Raw genomic sequence first — 21,474 nt, 5'->3', positions numbered from 1 at the left:
CTTGATGCTCTGCAAGTAATTTCAGATTTGCGAACATGTCAACCTTACAAACACAAGTGTAGAACTAACATTTGACTCCACACTCGTGTACTTTCATTATCCACTTTCTTCCTTTAAATCTTCCTAATTTGCTATTGCATATTCTTGTAACTGCTAACAATAACCAGAGCACTTTTCACCATGTAAAAAGTGACAATTTGTGCAAGCTTAAATTTGTCATTCTTCTTAAGTAGAAGCTGTCCAGTTAAATAACCCGTAAAAAATCACGGAGATTAGTTTGGCTGTTGCAGCATCAACACCAGGAAATCAAAGACGCTTTTTTTGTGAGGAAGCTGAGGTTTCAGCTATCAGGGAAGAAGCTTTTAGAACACAAATCCAGCCTATAATCAGATTTTCTCATTTCCTCGCCTGCCTTCCGTACTCTTGGCTTTGTGGTTCGCAGTGGCTGCTTCCTTTGTGCCATGAATGGAAAAGGGATGGGGGATTTGAGGATGAGGAGTGTGATCTGCCTCCAGGTCCTTCCCTCAGGTGGGCTTTGCTGGGCTGGCAGCTGTGGTTTTGGAGCTGGATCTGCTTAGGTGAAAGAGCAGTCCCTTTTTGATGAGTTCATCACTCAAACCCTGTTTCACCCGCTTCCCTCCCAGTGCCATCGCTGTAAATCCAGCTCGAACATCCCCAGGTTCAGGGATCACTTTTTGTCTTCAGCTTTGGCCAAGACCTCTTGGCAGTGCTGCAGGCAACACCCAGAGAGGCAGCCCAGGGGAGGAGGAGTTCCCTGGTCCATGGGTCAGCTCTCCTGGTTCTCCCCACCACAGGGTCTCAGTCCATGTTAAACAGTTATTTACCCTATTCTGACCTCATCCTTCTGCTTCATGGGAGACTGAATTAACACAATAGTGCTGGATCTGCTGGCCCTGCAGAGCTTACAGGGATGGTGCAGGGATGCTCCTGAGGCATCACTGCCTTCCTCAAGTGGCATAAATTACAGAAACATCAGACTTTTAAAGAGCTTCAAGGACAGAGCAGTTCCTTCAGCCGTTTAACAATAAGTATCATTTCATTTAAGTTACTTCTGAGGATTGGAACTCTTTCAGAGATGCTAAGTGGAGCAAATAAGGATCTCAAGACTTCAGCATTAACTGATGGGAATAAAGCCAAAGTTTTACATTTGCTTTCACATCCTCTCTTGTGGTATGTTTTAGTTTAAATATTTTGGCTCAGTCTTGAAGCTTCCAATGCATAGGCAGATTGCTATGCCCACATGCAAAAAACCCCACCAGAATTGAGATCTTTTTGCTGTTATATTTAGAGTGTGTATTTAATTATTGTGCCTGCACGATGCCATAGAAAACCCTGGTTTGCTTTCACATATTCAACAAAGAACTTTTCAGAAGGGTATTTTTAAATTAGATCTACACTAATTACATGTATTATTAAGAACCCAACGCTTCACAGCTATCAGTGGGTTGTATTATTGAACATTTTCAAAAAAACACAGGGAAAGAGAACTCAGTCTGAACACATTCCCAGCAGAGACACTCGAGCTTTAATAAAGGTAACCCAATGGTTATAATTAAAAAACACCTCTCACACTTTGAAAAATCCCAGATACTCAACTTTGAAGTATGGTTGTGTAACACAGTTCTCTTTCACACCACTCTGGGTAACCATAATCTGTACAGTTCCATGACTTCTGTTTATTTAACACACCAAAGCAAGAATTATTTATAAAGTCACAGCTGTTCTTTTTCCTAGCTTTTGTTTCTCACAAGTCTTAAATATTTGTAAAAACAAGAAAAGTAATTAAAGTATTGATACATTAAGCAAATGCTTCCCTAATCACGCTGCTTAAATAGGAATCACTTGTTTAAACAGAACTTGCTAAGTATATGTACAGAAATACAATGTTAAATAGTCACTGCAGAGTAGGAAAGCCAACTTGCATTTAAAGAAACAAAATAAACAATGCCAAGCCATCAGTGGTATCGCAGCCACTCCAGCATTAGGAGCCGGGTTTGGTGTGTGGCCAGCTCCGAGCAGGAGCTGTGTGCCATCTGCTCCTCACACAAAGGACACGAGTTTATTCTTGCTGGTGGGAACTGCTGTCCGAGAGCCAACCCTTGGCACAGCCGGTCCCTACCCTCGAAGAGCTGGCAGAGAGTGCTTTTTAGCCTTTGAGTTCCCTAATAATGATGCCCTCCAGGGTGCAGGTCCCTCATGAGCGCTTCATTTCCCCCTTTATTCTGAGTCACCATCCCGTGCACAGGCAGGACACCTGAAGTGCATCAGCCTCCTGTGCATTCCCCTTACCTGCCAGCACCTGGCAGGCCTGATCAGGGAATAAATCAGGGAATAAGTCAAACATTGAAAAGCAAAATTTATATTAGGTTTGTAGCTGCAAACTGAAGCTAAGACACGTGCAAAAAGCCGCACATGGGGTGTGTGGCAGCATTCCCTCCTTGTCTGTCCAGGACCTCGGGGACAAGAGCAGCGCCCTCCCCTTTGTGGTGGCAGTCTGGCTGCTTCCCACCTTCTCCTGTTCCCTGGGAATTAGCTCCTGGACACAAAAGCGAATGTCTGATAGTGGGAGCCAGGTATTGTGGCGAAGGGGGTTTCGCAGCCGCGGTCACACGCAGGCAGGCAGGCAGTGAGTAATCTAGATAAATGCTAATGAAAGCTCTCGCTGGCACCTTGTGCATTCAAAGGCTATTTCCTATTGTTCCCAGTCAGCTGGCTCGCTGGCTTCCCACTCAGCCTGGATTGCTCAGATTCAGCTGGGACCACTCTAACATTGCCATTACACGTGATGTAAACCCTGCACTGCCGTCCATTTGGTTAAGCTCATTATCTGTGGCCCTGGCCAGACCACACATGGCACATCGTTAGCGCTGGTGACAGATCCCAGGACGAGCTGCCTGATCCGGGAAGCCTGGGCTTACCTGCCCCAGGTACAGCAGGTGCTGATGAGGGCTCCTGTAAGGCTTTTTGGTCAATATGTTATTTAAAAAGTCACATCATTGACATCCAGCCCATCCCAGCAGCTCGGGTGGCTCTCCCTGCCTGGGTGAGGAGCACAGAGAGCATCCCTTTGTTCCTGGAATCCACCCTCCCACCTCACAAAGAGCCACTAGGACACGGAGCTGGCCTCCTCAGACCTGGCACCACTCACTGAACTCCTTTAAAGTCTCTCAGGAATTAAACTGGAAGCTCGCCCCGACTTTGTGCTGAGAACACACAAATTGCAACAGCTTAGGAGGAGCTGACCAAATTTAGCAGATTTCACAGGGACAACGCAAACCATCCCGGTGCCAAACTGCAAATTCTCCTTTCAAATCATGTTGATACTGCAACCCCTCTCAAAGAAAGCATCCAGAATTTCAGAACATAGGCAAACTTTTTTTTTTTTTTTTCCTCTCTGTAATCTTACTCTTGGAAATGACTGAAATTTCAGCTCAAGTGTACCATTAAGGCAGAAATCAGCACTGGACAAAGCCCAGAACACAAGTTTACAGCCCAAATGTCTAAAGTTTGGCAAAGTGCTGTAAAAACCAGTCTATATTGACCCGAGGCAGTGCTACTATTTTTGCCTATGAGATGAATAGGGGAGATGCAAGTTATATTTCAACAATAGAAACATCTCCAGTGAGATGGGCACTGGCCTGCCTCCAGGAGCAGCTCATTTACCAGGGGCTGTGTCAGCTGGAGAATCCCAAACATCACATTTATGGGACCCTCCACTCACACATCAAAACAAGTCTTCTGCTGGGCTTATTCTTCTGGCCTGACTTAGGGATTATCCCTCTGAATCAGATGAAACATTATCTCCTGCAGTCTATCACGTTGCTATAGGGAAATAACAAATAGGTGTGTTTCCGTTGAAACTGGAAATTAAATATCCCACATGTTTCTGGTTTATTTCTAAGCAGATCCAGCTGCGTACTAGTCCAAAAAAAAAAAAAAAAAAAAAACGCCAAATCCTGACTGACCTCAACCACCTGAACAGAACACTAACATTTATTTAAATGGCATCTAGTATTTGAGAAGAAACTTAATTGCATTTAAGAAAACCAAAATCACAGACAACATTTTTGGAAGCTTTATCTCAAGTTGCTTAATCGAATTACAAAACCAAAAAATTATCTAATCAAAGCCATAAACTTTTTTACAATTTCCATAGAGTCTGAGGGTTTTTTTTATTTAACTCACTTATCATCATCATCTTTTTCTGCTTTAAGGGAACACTAGTCCCCTCATGCAAGAATTTTCCAGTTGTTCAAGATCCACAGTCTCTGACTGTCAACCAGGTTTTGGAAAAACTGCAGTCTTTGAGTGGCAGATCTGACCAGGGACAGCCTGAATCATTCCTTGAGGGCAGCAGTAACATCCAGGCTTCCTCTGCCTTGCTCCAACCTTGCAGCTTCTGCCACCATGGCAGCAGTTCTCTCAACAGAGAAACAGCACAGCCACAGCTCAGGGATAAAGTTCCTGCTTGTTTTGGGTGTTTGGCAGGGGTTTCAGTCACAGGTGGGATGGGCAGGGACCCCTGGAGGTCATCCAGTCCAACCCCCTGCCACGGCAGGGTCATCCAGACCAGGCTGCACAGGATGATGTCCAGGTGGGTTTTGAATAACCCCAAAAAAGGAGACTCCACAGCATCTCTGGACAGCTGTTCCAGGGCTCTGCCACCCTCACAATAAAGAAGTATTTTTTCTCATATTCAGATAGAACTTCCTGTGTTTCAATTTGTGCCCATTGTCCCTTGTCTTGTTGCTGGACACCACTGAAACGAGGTCTCCTTTCTTTCTGTTCTTTTTTTCTTTCTGTAGGCAGGCAAATTTTGCTACCAAAATAAAGCCTCAGAGTCAAGAGACCTCTTCTTGTTAGTCTCAGTTTACTAAAGGTGTACTAAAGCATGAACTGCACTGCAGTAATGAACATTTTAATGCAACCTGTGAGTCAGTGCCATTGTAGCAAGAGCTGAGTATTCCACAGGATCCCTGCAGCAAGCACCTGTGTGCAGAGTTTGGACAGGAAGGATGGTCCTTGCACAACACTTCCTTGTGATCCACAGAAACTCGCTGAGCAAATAATCAAAGCCAGCCAGATGAGCATGGCCAGGATCCTTCCAGGCTCTCCCTGCACTTCCTGTGGGAATGGCACCCTTGGTCTCACTCCTGGCTGCTCTGTCACCTTCTTTATGGCAGAATGAGTTGCAGCAAGGTTATAAAAATGCAGCCCCTTCTGAATGCTTAAACAACTGGGAAAATTACGGTCGACCCACACTCCCAAGGCAAGGTAGTGCTTCCCACAGACTGGAAAATATCCATAAAGCCTGTGAGTTACGAGTACTTTTCTAGCTCATTGGGCAGTTCACTGCTGTCTTATCCTTTACATCTGTGGTACAGGTTTAATGCAGATCTACGCTCTCAAACGCTGAGTACTCATAAATGCCATGATTTTATTGTACATATTTTTATAATCTCATAAAGTTTATATTTTTAATATCACAGATAATATGTGAAGCTGTCATTTACACCAGTCAAATACACAATGGGAGTCAGTAGCATAAATGGCCATTTTTCACTTGGAATACATATTAATCTAAAACTAATCTATATTAGTACATGACACTCTTTTTTGTTGGGGTTTTTTTTTTCCCTAAATCCACATACATGCACATATATCTTCTTTGCTTTGCAGCCAGGCTGTGGAGGCTTTCAGGGACAGAGATGCCTTTCTTGTTGTGCTTGTTAAACACGCAGTTCAGTCAGCTGCTGCTGTAAAACTGAGGCTCTCAAATAGCACCACAGTCCAGGAGGGAAATAAATGCTACTGAGCATATTCAACTTCACCCTGGCTGAGTTCTGCACCACGGCATTCATTTCACTGTGCCTTACGTTTAAACCCTGCTCCCAGCCTGCTGAAATGTGGGAAGAATTATCCTGAGGGACCGTAGTGAAACGCAGTCGTGTTTATTTGTAATTGCTACAAAATGCTTTACAAAATTGTTAGTGTCCTTTATTATGCCTGCTACTGAAGCACTTGCCTGTTAATTAGAGAAATTTCAGCTGTCATAGCTGGCAATTATAGCTTGTGTATCACTGTCTGTTATGAATAGTCAATGAGGGCTGATTAATATGCATGAGTGGCGGTATATAGCCGTGCCTGGGAGCCGGGAGAGGCAGAGGGAGGGAGCTGCGAGCCGGGGACGGGCAGAGCTCCGCGGGGCTGCCAGCGACAGTGCCGGCAGCGGCTCCGGCATCACCTGCGATCTGAGGGTCCAGCCCCAGGTGCGGGTCCAGATTCGGGTCCAAACTCACCTGCGTGTCCAGCCCCAGGTGCGGATCCAGCCTCACCTGCGGGTCCAGCCCCAGGTGCGGGTCCAGCCCCACTTCGGGTCCAGCCCCGGATCCAGCCCCAGGTGCGGGTCCGGCATCATCTGAGGGTCCAGCCCCAGGTGCGGGTCCGGCATCATCTGAGGGTCCAGCCCCAGGTGCGGGTCCGGCATCATCTGAGGGCCCAGCCCCAGGTGCGGGTCCAGATTCGGGTCCAAACTCACCTGCGTGTCCAGCCCCAGGAGCGGATCCAGCCCCAGGAGCGGATCCAGCCCCAGGAGCGGATCCAGCCCCAGGAGCGGATCCAGCCCCAGGTGCGTGTCCAGCATCACCTGCGGGTCCAGCCCCAGGTGCGGGTCCAGCCCCATCTGGATGCGCCCTGGCCGCGGGCATCGCTCTGGCTGCTCGGGGGAATAAGGAGGATCCTTTCTGCCGCTTGAGTTTAAAGATGGGATGCAGTTTGTGCACTCTGCAGAAGCCGGAAGAGCAGTACAAGTTGCTGTATGAAGTTTGTCAGGTAAAGAATTGGATTTCTTTTCTCAAAGTGTTCTCTCTTAGGTTTGCGGGTACTGTTAAAGGCAGGGAAGTGGAATATCAGGAACTAGTAATGAAAGTGAGTTTGCCTTGTTTGAAATCTGTGTGATAATGATTATGTTTGTAGCCTGTATCTTCCCGTGTGCAGAACATCATATATTTAAATGCAGCTATTATACATGAAACTTTTCACAAAATAAGACAGTGTTCATTTCTCCAGTGTATATTGGTTAAATTCCTTGTCAAGGATCATGGCTTGGTCACACACTCCTTGCACAAGTGGAAAAGATGCACCAGGAAGGTTTTGTACCTGCTTTCAAGTACCTGGAGCCACTTGTTTGTGTGCAGTGTGTTCAGTGGTGCTCACTCTGGTCTGTGGGTGCCTGTCACTGAGAGTTCATAGCTCGTTGTTGTAGGTGTTGCACCTTGCTATGTGAAAACACCAGCTAACAGATTTGACAGTGGATTAAAACTACTTCCCTACAGATCTTTGTATACCAAATTACTCATATGAACCTTCTGAGAAGTTTTCTGTGAGTCTATTAACACATCAAACTCTGTTGCAGAGACTTTCCTGATTCTGCCATTCCTTCTGCGTGCCTCTGAAATTCCTTACTTTGTCACAACTACAGTGCAGTTTGGACCGAGGCAGGGGGATGCAAAAGTCATGGCCAGGTGTTTCAGGATGTGTTCCTGCAGATCTCCCTGGAAATGTTTACAGACGTATACACTTGTAGTCAGTACTGAGAAGGTGGATTGGGCTGTCTGTACAAAGACTCTGGATGGACAGACACTCCCCAGATCCTTCGAGCTGTGCTTTTACCCTTTGCCATTCCTGAGGTGGTTTAGGAGAAGTGACAACTGCTGGGTGACATTCCCGGCGCTGCTCCGTGCTGCCGGCAGAGGGAATTGCTCAGCAATCCCGTGTCCCGCCGCCTTCCCACCTGCAGCTGATCCCAGATCCTGATGTCACTGACAACAAAGTGAATAAAAGATGTGGTCTGTGTGTTATGCTAGTAGGGAAGTGATTAAATTTTAACCACGTCGTTGTGATCTAATTCTCGCTCGCTCACCCAAAGGACGCTGACGCTTTGCGGAATAAAAAAAACCCTGTGGGAGCAAATAGAAAGACATGTTGACTGTCATTTCTATTTATACCAGCACGCTTCCACTTGCTAAGCTGCTGTGCATGTGATGGGGGCAGGAATTTTAGAGGGAGGTAATGAGATCTTTCGGGCAGTGTTCTGAAGTGAGAAGCAGGTGCTGCCTGCAGCAGCACACCTGGGGCCAGGTGTGGGCTGTGTGAGTGCTCTGCTCACACAGCAGTGGCTGTGGGAATCGTTCCTTATCCTGACAGGTTTTTGTGCAGTCTGGGTTTGGGGACTGTCAGTGAGTCATGTTCGGGAGTGCAACAACCAGGACAGACAGAGAGCCCCTGATCAGAGCGGTGTGATTGCCCAGGGGCTTGCTCAGTTTTTGTTGTGAAGGGAAGGTGGCAGAGAACCTTTGCAACTTACTGACATCTCCCGACAGATGCAGGACAACATTCTTTAAATACACATCCTGAAATCAGTCCCAGGAACAGTTCCTGCTGATATCTGAGATGACTGAACTATCCAGTGCTGGCTGCAGCTGCAGATCCCTGGCAGGAGTTTGGTTTTAGGATTCTGTCAGCCTGCAAAGTGCTGCAGCCTGTGTGAGAGCCCAGTGCTCCTCATTAAGTATGGAATTCTTTTGGGAAACACTGTTGGAATACCCTCAGTTTCCACAGGAGGGAAAGGTGCATGTAATCCTGTAAAACTGGGGTTTCTAACACAGCAAAACCTGAATTATTTAAGGCTATAATCCCTGATTATTCTAGAATATAAATAACTGTGGAAAATTATTTTAACAGGGGTCTACTTTGATTTCTCTCTTTCGCAAGACAGGAGGGAGGGAATTCTATAGCTTATGGAGCACATCCAGATAATTATATGTCACTACAACTATAAAAATACGTCCTCATGTAACCTACACACAAGAGCAGTCACCTAAAATTTAATGGTGAGGGAGATGAAGGATCACTGCCATTTAAAATTACAGAATATAGAAGATAAAAGTTTCAAAATCCGCCAACAGTAGAAAATGTCTCTTACAGTGGTTTTTTGTGTCATCCATGTAACCCTAATATCATGTGATAAGAAGGCATTGCTATTTTAAGAAATCTGAGTTAGACAAAAATTTGCATAACTTGATTTTAGGGAATATTGAGCATCCTTACGAATAAATCTCCTTAGCCTTATTTTTTAAAAGTTCATGACTCCAAGATGTAGGAATTCAGAAGACACTTGAAGGAATTAATAATAGTACATAACTGCACTTTCTCTATTAGGCCAAGAGCTTTAGTGTGGCTGGGAAATTAATGCTTCCATAAATTACAATTCCAGAAGGTCCGGTACGGCTGGCTCTGTAAGTCCTCTAACAGTGAGCACAAAGAGGATCAAATATACCAGAGCTCAGGCTTTATCCCTTCCTCATCCATAGATAATTCAAAGAGATCCTCTTCATTAAGGGCTTTGGCACATTGCCTACAATTTCTTTTTGGGCCGCTGTGAGCTTAATGATGCAGAACAATGGTCTTCCCTCTTGTTGAGCACTTACCTTATTGTACCTTTAATCACATAATAAAAACCAAATTAAGACACCTCGTCATTAGAGACTGTTGTAGCTGTGCATATCAATGCTTTGTGGTACAAATACAAAGGGGGCTGTGGCAGCTTGATGCAGAGCAGTGTCACCACTGATGAGTGTGGCAGCAACGGGCTGCATATCCCATCTCAGATGTGTCTGTCCCAAGGTTTGCTTCCCAGCTGAATACAGCATATTAAATGCAGTAATATACACTATTAGGTTTTTGGGTGTCTGGTTAAATTGGAAATCTGCTTCAGAAGATACTAAAAGTTGTGAAAATGGAAGGAGAAGGTGGAAAAAGAAAATCAGAAAATTGGGAGAATGTTTAACACCAGGTTTCTGATGTGCTTTTTTCAATGCCATCAACTCCTACATAAACAATAACAGAAATAAGGGCTTTTCCCTTTGTGTGAAAATTCCTGAGGGACCAAAAAGTCAACTCCATTGTAGGAAACTTATCAATGCCATCAACTCCTACATAAACAATAACAGAAATAAGGGCTTTTCCCTTTGTGTGAAAATTCCTGAGGACCAAAAAGTAAACTCCCTTTTAGGAAACTTACAGAAGAATGAGTCATCTGAGATAGAGCTTTTGAGCATGCAAAATAGAGTAAAAATGTTTAAGCCTGCAATTTAAGGAACTTTCCTGGTAGCTGTTTCACCCTAAGCACATGTTGCCCACAGTATGGGAGGTAAAAACACGGTGAAATCGTTTCCTAGTGTTTTACAGAATCCTCACAGCATCACAGAGTGGTTTGGATTGGAAGGGACCTTACAGATCCTGTAATTCCAGCCCCACTGCCATGGGCAGGGACACATCTTCCACTGGAAGAATTTCCAAGCACTTCAATGTAGAATTTTAAATCACAGATGACTCTAAACTCGTATGGGCAATGCTCAGAACTGTTCCCTGGTGTTTAGGAGGATGGAGTTCACCCAGTGGGAAGACACCATAAGAACAGCCCATCCAAACTGGTACTTGCAGCTGAAAACCCTGAGCTGGGTGAGCACAGAGCCCAGCCCCTGCCTGCAGGCTGTCCCTCCAGGCTGTCCCTCCAGGCTGAGGACAGGCTGGCAGGAAACAAGCTCATGTTGCCTCTGCCCTTGGTTCAGCTGAGCCGAGGTCAGAAGATTCTGCTCCGTGATTGTTGAGCTGGCACCCCTCACAAATACTAAAGTTCATGTATAAATAAACAGTTGTTGCCATGATCCTGCGGCGTGTCGGAAACTTGAAAGCTTCACTCACATGTTCCCATCCTGGCACGTCCCTGAGACATGGAAAAATGACAGTGTTGGTAAAAAAACAATAGTGGACAAGCTGGATTTGTGTTTTAAAGCAGACTGAGATGCTCTGTGGCCAAGGTTATATAAGCAGCAAGGTCAGATACGAATTCTGTGCTAATGAGAGGTCAGCAGTGATGAGGAACAAGCCAACACTGTTTTCCATTGGCAGCTTCCAGTGGCATCGCTTGCAGGGCACTGTTCTCCAGCAGAACTCCCACACAAACCTGCTGCACTGAGCTAATCACCAGTGCAGGCCCCCTTGCCATCAGAATTCCATTTGCACGTTCAGACTTGAGAAAATGAGACCAAAGTTATCAATCAGTAAGAAAGTCTAATTCAAGGAAACAGTCTAACTAGACTTAAACCTACTGAGCAATGATGTTATCCTAAAGCAGGGCCAAAGTGAAGCTTGCCAAAATAAACATTCAGCTCAAAAAAAAAAAAACCCAACCTAATCAAAACTGTAAGATTTGGAAAACAGAAATAATTGCCTCTGTACATATGCTTTTCACACCCTCAAATTTAATTGGGCAGCCAGAGAATTAGTTGCTCTACGTTTCAGTAGTTTTCCATGTTAAGACCAAAGTGGTGGTGCCAATTATAGGGAGCTGCTCTACTTGAAATACAGTGTATGGCTTCGAGTGCTCTGTATGTGCAGCCTGTGCTGCAGCTGAAATTAAAACTAGCGCTGAAGTTTGATTCTGTCACTTCACTGCCATTAAACTCGACCTCAATAACAGTTGTGAACCTATCACACTTACTTCAAAGTAGTCATGTGTTTGCTTAAACAAGATGTTAATTCCAAGGGCTTTGTTCTAGACGGGGTTTTCTACTGCAGAATTAGTTCAGCTGTAGAAAAACTCTGCTTGACAGACTGGAGACTCATAATCTTCAGAAAACTGCCCTTTAATGATCGTGGCGCCTGTCTGTGGCTCACAAGTCCCCTTTCCTAATTAGACATTTACCAGAAACTGGCAATTGAAATTTTCCTCTTCACTTGATGATGAATAATGCAGTGCCTCTGTTAGGGTTTCTCTGGAAGATATTCTTTATTGTGAAGTTAGAGGGATATTTTGGCCATTGAAGGAACATAAACATTGTCTGATATGAAATAAACAAATGCCTAATGGTCACCTGTGATATAAATGCCTAATTTGATCTCCTTTGCACGTGAAATGTCTCACTGCTGCATAATCTTCCTAAAATCTGCAGTGCCTTTCATCTTTGCAATGGGCAGATAAAATGCTCAGCCACAGCATGGATTTATTAGGATTTTTTTTAAATGATGAATGATTGAAGGGGTGAGTTTTGTGATGCTTTACACTTACACATCTGTTTAATGCTACGAAGCAGGTGGCAAGAAGTCACCAGGGAGAAGCACCAGGGACAATCACTCTGAGCTCTACTGTCACATGTCAGACATGGGCTGGGAAAAAAGGAAACATATGGAGTAATGAAAAAGTGCAGATTCAATAAATGTGTTTTGTTGTGTTCATTAATAATGGAAGAAAAAGGTCAGGCTTCATTTTCACTGAGAAAGGACAACTCTGCACTTACATGGACACTGGATTGGTCCTTGCAGAGGTTTGGTGGGTAAAGGGAAGAAGATCCAACTGGAACTTGGGCACAAGTCAGGGATTTGACAGGAGAGAGGCAGAATAAATAATATCAAATATGCATAAACATTAAATTACAATATTCACTAATTTAAGCAGTGACAGTTGAAGAAAAACTTCCTATTAATATGGAACATCTTCAGGAAAAAAGCCAGATGCCACCATCCAAAACACAAATGGTCAGAATCAGGGCACTGTTTTCTTCCTTGTGTCCATCCAGGGATAATCCTGGGTAGGGACGCAGAGGTGATTGGACATGATGTCCCCTGGCATAGGAACTGGGTAGTGATACACCAAAATTATCCAAAAAATAGCAAAAACTACAAACAGAAGTGCAGCAAGAGGGGTTTTTTTGCAACTTCAATATTCTGTGCACTCTTGCAAAGTGAAAACTGAAGATCATTTTAGAGAAAGCAATCATTCATATGTTGGAAGATCACAACTGATAAGAGCTTTTAAATTTGGCCGAGGTGCTTCAGAGTTCAGCAGAAGCTCTTGTGTCTGACCTGATAAATCTGTGTAACTGCCTCAGTTTTAGGCAGGAGCAAAGGGAAATGAAGGTGTCTTTGTCAGTGTCACACTGTGAGAACTCATGGCCATGGCAGCACAGAGGGAGGAGGTGGTGGGACTCCCTCCTGAGGTTGGTGTTCTTCAGCCACTTCAGCTCTGCCTGTGGAAGGCCCAAGGTGTCAAAGCTGCTGAGGCAGCAGGGCTGAGAAACCCTCTGGGATCTGTCACTGCTCCCACAGAGCAGCACAGGGTGTTCTTTCCATCTTTTCTCTGAACCAGCTTCAGTAACCCTCTTCAAGGTGATCTTCAGAGCTGTCCAAAATTTCTCTTCCCCTGCCCTGCATCACTGAGGCATTTGTGGAAGAGGGGAGGGAGCGGGAAGATGGACTCAAAAGCTACAAACAATGACCAGCAGTGTGAAAACGGGGTGCTGGGAATCAGAATGATGCTAAACACAGTGCCTGGGTGGTGGCATGGGAGGTCTGAGTTGTGCTGTGCCCTGCTGTGACCTCAGGCAGATCACTCACTTGTTCTGTGTTTCATCTTCTGTAGGCATCCCTTTTGTCTGTTTGCCCTGAGCAGCTCTCCAGAGGCAGCCCTGCCTTTTGCTGTGCTTGCACAGCCTGCTATGCTGCTAAAATGATATCAGTATTATTTGAAGTGCTGGTCTGTGCAGCAGAAACTTGTACTACTCTGATTTTAATTGAGGTATGGTGTTAAATATTGCCTTACCAAACTGTGAGTGCTGGAAGGCCACAGCAGGGGAAAGCTCCCTCCAAATCCTTGTCTTTGACCATTCCCTTTTTCTGTGGGAGAAAGGTGCTGCTTGCAGGGGCCTTTGGTCTGATTCAAGACAGGAATTTTTTCTTATGCTGCTCAAATTCAGCTTGAATCCACATAAGATTGCACCCTCAGCTAAAAGGGTTTTAACTTTTTCGTGCTGTTCACTCTCATTGTGTGTTATTTTAAACATAAATATAGAATACACAGCTTTTTGAAAGCTGTCATTGATAAAAATCTGTAATTTGTTGTATTAGATGAACACGTAGACATAGGTTTTGCCTCTTGGGAAAAGCACATGTGGGAAGGGCAGGAGCATTTCCCAAGGAGCCACACTGGAGGTGCAGTGCTGGAGATGGACAAAGCAGAGGATGTGAGAAAACGGGTAATTACACTTGCTGAATCCAGTCATTAGTAATTCATGGTTATTTATGGCTCATTTGTAGCTCACTCAGAGATCCCATTGATTGGCCCCCTCTGGGGCAGAGAGGCATTGAAAGGGGAGGCCTGTAAACTTCTGGCTGTGTTCTAGATGGACCTGGGTTATTAAGCCATGAAAAGATGTACAAAAGATCACTTGGAAAAATGAGGAAAAGCATTTCTGCCCTGATAAAAAGTCATTTAACATGATTAATGCATCTTTAATAAAAAAAAGGGCTCCAAGTAAACTTTGCTTCTAGTGAAAGTCCAAGAGTCTCAGAAGCCTCAGCACTGCTCTGTGTTTTCATTGAAGAAAATTATCAAATCCCCTGTGGTTTTATTTGGAGTAGTGATCCACAGGAGCAGAGCCTGAGAACCCAACCAAGAGCATCTTAGTATGCTACAGACACTCCTGGCACTGCCTTGGTAATACCTAAATGTGCTAATTACTAGCAAAATCAAAATTCCTTTATTCCCAGGCTCTTTTCCCCAAGATTTTCCATTTGCAAGTTAACGGTTTGGAGAACAAATGTATTCTGTGCTCTTAAGGAAAAGAATTTTTCCTTGGTCTGAACTGTTTTGTCATGGATGGCTCTCAAGGCAAAAGGGAAATGCACACACATGGAAACAGTCTATTACTAAACAATATAATTCTGGGGTTTTGAAAAGGAGGGAGACTGTACATATGAGGGAAATAAAAGAGGGATTAGATGGATCTGCAAGAAGAATTAACCTGTATTTTGAACCTTTTTTCTCCAATTCCTGAGGAAAAGGGGGGGTTATAAAATAGGCTTTTTGCTGCTCTTGCTTCTATAAAAATCTTTAAAGTTGTGCTGCTTTTTCTTAGTATGCAGACTCCTTAAGAACTTGCTAAAGGAGTGAATCAGACCATAAAGACCATTTTAAATGGAGCACAGGCATCTGTAGTCTAACAGAACTAGCATTTTTATAGTGCACTTCCCAAGGATTTGCATGAATTTCTACAAAGAAAAGCTGCTTACTCATTCTTAGGCAAAAAAGTTTTTTTCTCTGTGACATTTGTGAGGCACAGAAGAGCCAGCAAGCTGTACAATGCATGCAAATGTTTATCATTCATGGCATTAAACCCACAGAAATCAGTCTAAATTAATGGGAAAAAATAATTTACTGAAACCCCGTCTGGTTTCTGCTGTGTGCTCCCAACATCCAGAAAACAATGTCACACGCTATTGCTGCAAAAATAAAATACAAAATAATTCTAACTGAGCTGTTCTGCACAGGGGTTTTGTGGCTTTCTCAACCTTTCACTAACTACTTCCACCACAGCTGGGGTTTTCAGAAGCTCTGTGGCAGAAGGGAGAGAAAATCAGAACTGGTGGCAACCAGGAGGAAGTTTTGTCCACTTGTAAAGAAGTGACATATTTTGCTACACCTGAAGGCCTCTAATTTATGTCTGCCATTTAAAAGTGACAATTAATTAGCCTTCTCTTCCCACCCAGAGAAATAAAGCATGTAAATCACTTACCTTGCTCAATAATTAAACAGCAGCTATTGATAAAATGACATTTATGTAACAGCACAAGCGTGTCCTATCCTGCCTCATACCTCAAGCAAAAATAAGAATGTGTTTTCTAGTAACAGAGAAGAATTCTGCCATGCCAGCCTTGGCTGCAGATTCCCTTTGCCTTGCACAGGAGGTCCAGCCTTGTCCTCACTGTGGGAAGGCTGGAAGGCTCCAGCCTCTGCACCCTGTGCCAATCCTGACCTCAGGAAATTAGCATCTAAACAGTGGCCCTTGGCTCAGGAACCTCTCAGTAGAATAATTGTTAAAGGAAAAGAACATACATAAATATAAAAACGTGAGAAAAATCTGGCCTTGTAAAAGGTATTTCACTGTGGCATGTCTGGAATTAATAGAAGGAGGAGATTTCAACAGGAGGGATGCCAAATGCCTTGCACAGCTCCAGCAGAGAGAAGCCAATGTATATCCAACCCCTTACACACTCACAGCACTGGAAAATTATATGGAAAGCCATCTCCTGGTGAGGCAGAACAAATTATTCACAAGCCTAAAGAGATATGAGGATTTTCCTGTTTGGTTTTTTTTTTTTTTTTTTTTTTCTCCTTGTTGAGAACATCACTGCTCACAAATCATCACTGATTTGTTTTTTGTACTTCATATGTAGCTGCCAACAGAGAGAGATTTGAAAACAGACTCAGGAATGCACAGGTCTTACCAACCCTACACCCCCCAAGATTCTACTGCCTGATTTCACCCTTTTATCCCCAAGGCAGCACTCAAACATTTCCAGCCTTTTGCATGGCTCTGAGGAGTCTGATCTCCAGCTCTGCCCACATCTTGGCTGTACTCACACCTCCTAGGCTGTCATGGGATGTTCCCCAGCAGTTCCACCTGATGTTTAGGGTTCCTCAGTGGAGTTCTGCTGCTTCCATTTGGGGCCAGATACAGCATATTAGATTTTTTTCTTTCCTCTTTTCATTAATGCCTGTTTATTTTTCTGACCATTTACTTTTTGGGTGTAGGAATTAATGAGAGCTCCCTGATCAAAATGAGAGTTGAAGACATTGTTTCCATCTGTTTGTTTGCTGGGGTCACCCGTTTGGATTTGTGCCATGGCTTCTCCTGTTCTGCCTTTGGGCACCATCTCTCTTTTTCTCAATTACAAATATACATCACTTCCACCTTCATTGACCATGCAGCATTTTTCCTTCCATTATCTCCATTTGGCCATGGAATGCTTCATAACTTCTTGATTTTCTGTTAATGTCCTCTCTCAGAGCTTGAGCTGAGGCACTGAAAAAGCAAAACACATTTTTCCTTCCATTATCTCCATTTGGCCATGGAATGCTTCATAACTTCTTGATTTGCTGTTAATGTCCTCTCTCAGTCAGAGCCTGAGCTGAGGCACCCTTGACTCCAGTGGGCATCAAATCAAGTTCAAGTGACTATTTTATTTTCATTCCAAGTATTAAAACTTCCAGGAGAGACACAGGCCTCCCAGACAGGATTATGCCATCTTTATCTATACATTTCTTGCTGCCTTTGTAGATTTCTTGGTCCTCTCTCCAGCCTACTTTAGTGCAGAAGAACATACAGTACATACTACAACATAAAATACTGTAAATGCTATTTTATTTCATAATCATTGCATAGCTCCTATTAAAAGAAAAAAAATCAATTCAAGCATGCCTTCCTTATTCACTGTCTGGTGTTAATACAGTGTTTGTGTCCCTACTCATGCAGTGGCCAAACCCACTCTGGCTGCACCACAAATTTCACCCAAGTCCACTCAGCTTTGTTTAACTCCAGCCACTGCATTTTATCCACAGCTTTCTCCATATTCATTATATTTCCAATGCTAAGAAGGTCCAAAAGCTAAGCATTTCACCCTTCCAGACAAGTTAATTTATCCATCCTTTGTGCCATGAAAGTTCCCATTGTCTCTGTCACATGGCATGTTCCTCAGAAATTATGCATATTTGTCGTTTTTGGCAGTCTTCTGAAGCATTCATGTGCATGGATTTTTTTCTGTGTTATTTCAGATGTAACTGAAATATATATAAGGAAAAAAATTATAAGGAAAAAAATTGCTGAGCACAATTCAGCAGCATTAAGAATAAAGTCTAGGAATATTAAAACCCCTTTTTTTTTAAACAAAGCAAATCTGTACAGATTTATTAATGTATTAATTTTATTATGCATTTATTGGCTTTCAAGCATTGGGAATAATTATTTGTCAATTCTAACAAATTTTCCAGATGGAAACTAAGCATATTAATATTATTATCACTTATTTGCTAAACTCAGGATTAGCCACAAGTACTGACTCAACCAGAAATCAGGCCATTGAGATCATCCCACTATATTTCTTTTCTGCATCATTTTTGTGCTGCTAAAATAAAATACCAATACCTGCTACTTTTTCTAGACTAAAAAGCAATTTATCTCTGTTATGCATAAGCAGACTTGGGAATTACTGCTTTTTATTATCCAAATATTTAGTACTGCCATCCTTATTTCCCTGTAATGGAAAATGATATTATTGGTGTGCTGAGATGGGAAATGCTTAAAAAAAAAGTAATTACAAACTATTCACTGCTCAGTATTTAGCACATATTGTGGCACTTGCTGCAGGTTTTTTAGGAACCAGATTCAGAAATGTAATTCCCTGCTGTAACGCACTTCTAAGTGTATTTTTGTGTCCCTGTGTGTTCTTTCATCATTTGTTAGGGCAGTTCTGACCAGTTCATAGATCAGCATCACCTCAGTGGCCAAGACTGCTGCTCAGAACAGGAACCTGCAGAGCTAAAAGGATTCCACTCAGCTGGGGTTTAGGAGCCATCCCTTGTAAGGGATCCACAGACTGACCCCAAAACCATTCATCATGTGGACAGCTACTGTCCAGAGGATTGTTTGTCTAACATGATGTGGGTGCTCTCACAGCTCATAGAAATACTAACTTTTAAAGACAAAATCCCCAGCCCTATCTTTGGAGTGGGTTAAGAAGCCCACAATAACAGCAGTACAGTGACTTATGCTTCCATTTCGCTGTAATCAATGATTGCTATCCTGTCAAACCCATCCTTAAAAATTGTATACACATCAAATATAGTTCTGCTTGTAGAGTTATCAATTTACTCACTGGAAGCTGAATGCCAGAAAGTCACAAACTATTTCTACACAGAAAGAAGCCAGGAGAGGGTTTAGATTAAAATTTAGCTGGCTCCTCACCCCAGTTCTAAAATCTGGTTCCATGTCCTTCTTCCTGGCTGTGCAGCACCTTTTCTTTTTTCTGGCATTATCAGCTTGCAGACAACATAGTCAGGAAACTGCTTGGACGTAATTCCTGTAGTAACAATTCATGACACAGTGCAGCTACTGCTGCCTGTTCCCTGCATGACATCAACCTGTCCTTGAAGTTGTGATTATTTATGTAACAATTGCATAGGAGAGCACAAAGAGGATGCCAGTCCATGGATTTGCAGAAATAAAAGTGTCCTGAGGAACCTAAATTAAAATGCAGGCCTGTACTAAAGTGTCTGTAATCCAGATTCATGACAGCATTTGGGAATGAACTGGAAATCTGTCCTGTGCAGGATTTTACCAGGTTTTACTATGAAGATGGAGAAAGGATCTTTATAAATAATTTCCTGCTCAAGAGTTATTCTGAGCACATTTCTGAAAAACATTATACACTGCAATTTAGATTCTTTTGTTTTGATTGCTTGTTGGGTTTAGTTGTTCCAAAAAAAAAAAAAAATAGGATGCACACAGTAAAATGTGCAACGTTTAATTTGCAGCAAATAATAAAACTCAAACCATAATCAGCATTTCCTTTTTCCAGAGAAAACATTACGCTGAACCTAATTTTACAGCTGTACAAACTGTTTTAAAGTAATCTGCTCAATTGGGCGAGTTAATGATATTTAATTTGACCAGGCCAAACTTTACACGCTGTGCATTCCTGGGAGCAATCGTGAGCAGTGCAAGCGTTTGTGTGATGTAAATGTCATGCTAACACCTTCCCCTCTCAGCTGGCTTCACAAAAATCCCGGTGTCATCACCTCTCTAAGGCAAACTCAGGATGACAGCAGGAAAAAGTGTTACTTGCACAAGGTAATTCAGCAGGAATTTAGCCTTTTCAATCTATTCTGCACTCAAGTTAACCCTCTTTATATCAGGCAGGTTTTTGCCCTGGGCAATATGTTAAGGATGGGCTAAATTCAGTTATTGTGCTGAGCAGTTTTCTGTTCAGGTGCCCCACTTTAATGTGACTAAACGTGGATTATAGTGTGCATTTAGTGCAGTGTGTGAATTCTCTGTTCAGCCCCCCAGTTCCATGGCCTGGCATATCTCCTGTTACTTCTATCCACTACTCTAAAATGGAGTTTTTTATTGCAGTGACTGACTACTACCATCGTGTTTCATCTGACAAATTGTTATCAGACACAAACACATAGTGTTGTAGTTTTGGTTTTGTTCAGCAAAAAGGCAAAGAGCCTAAAAAGCAAACCAAAACTAGAAAAACTCCAGGAGAATCAATAACTTGTTGTGTTTGAACAAGGGCTGAGGGATTTCTAATCTGCAAGAAACAAATGGGGTTCTGGTTTGTACTTCACCTCAAAGAGCGAGCCCAAAAATCTATCAAAATAAAAAGCAGAGCAGAGGATTTGTAAAATTGCTGTAATGAAAAGGGAAAATGAGAGATGCACAAGGTTGTGGGGATGGTTCCTGGCACTGGCTGCTCACACCTTGGTGATGCCTAAAGAGGCTGACCTAGAACAGAGGCTGGACAGAGTTAAAGGAATAAAGTAGGGATTTATTAAAAGGCCTTCAGAGGATTCACCTTGGGCAGCACAAGAGGCTGGCCATGGTTCTGCCCAAGATGGACCCAAGATGGATGGTGTCATGAGTTTTTATACTTTTATAAGTTTTGGGGTTCATATAATGTTGGGGTTCATTGTCCAGTTCCAGCTCCAGGTGATGCAGTCCCACCCTCCCTAATTCCTCTCCTCCATTCCCTGTTGTTTCCACGTTTTGGGCTGAAGCTGCAGCGGTGTCCTTGGTTCTGGAAAAAGACTGTTCTGTGTGCCTGAGCTGTGAGGAGAACTTGTATGAAGTTCAGAATTATATACCAATGCAGTGCAGAGTCTGGGAAATGTGAAAGCTAAGCCAGGATGGCTGGGAGCTGAGCCTCGGTCCCTGACAGCTCTGCTGCTTTGTCCCCGCAGGTCAATGGGAAGGATTTATCCAAAGCCACCCACGAGCAGGCGGTGGAGGCCTTCAAGACAGCCAAGGAGCCCATCGTGGTGCAGGTGCTGAGGAGGGCCCCTCGTGCCAAGGCCCACGAGCCTCAGCTGGTGGATGTGGGCACCCAGACCGACATCACCTTCGAGCACATCATGGCCCTCAGCAAGATGGGCTCGCCCACGCCGCCCGTCCCCGGGCTGGACCCCTACCTGCTGCCCGAAGAGTAAGTGGTGCTTTCTGAGCCTCAGAAATCATTGTGCTCCACAACCTGGTGTGTTAGGGGTTCACAACCTCACCTCACTTGTGGTAAAAGTGTCCTCCCAGAAGTAGCCAGGATTCATCCACCACTGAGCCATAAACATATACTCCCAAAAACATGTAAACATGTCTGCCCAGAAGTAGCCAGGATTCATCCACCACTGAGCCATAAACATGCACCCTTTCATTTTTCCTACACATTAGCGAGACATTACTCACATGAGTAATGCCACTGAGTCACAACGTGGCCTCATAAAGCTCATTTTTTTTGCTGGCATTTGATGGATAAAGTTATTGCATTTTGTAATTCCTCTCA

General features: G+C 43.5%; 1 protein-coding gene across 5 annotated transcripts in view; it reads left to right on the top strand.

Annotated features, from left to right (window-relative positions):
- Window positions 1-21,474, top strand: part of PDZRN3 (PDZ domain containing ring finger 3) — a 131,321-nt gene that overhangs the window by 94,597 nt on the left and 15,250 nt on the right. The window contains exons 1-3 of one of the 5 annotated variants that reach the window (XM_039734264.1): window positions 6,339-6,409; window positions 6,686-6,852; window positions 20,882-21,123. In XM_039734264.1, the coding sequence (XP_039590198.1) occupies window positions 6,784-6,852; window positions 20,882-21,123 (311 nt within the window). In that variant the 5' untranslated portion in view covers window positions 6,339-6,409; window positions 6,686-6,783. The other 4 variants (XM_039734265.1, XM_039734268.1, XM_039734266.1 and 1 more) reach the window with 4 other exon arrangements.

This window comes from Passer montanus, unplaced genomic scaffold (assembly GCF_014805655.1).
Source record: "Passer montanus isolate IOZ18808 unplaced genomic scaffold, ASM1480565v1 scaffold9, whole genome shotgun sequence".
Taxonomy (NCBI): Eukaryota; Metazoa; Chordata; class Aves; order Passeriformes; family Passeridae; genus Passer; species Passer montanus.
This window is presented reverse-complemented; position numbering and strand designations above follow the sequence as displayed.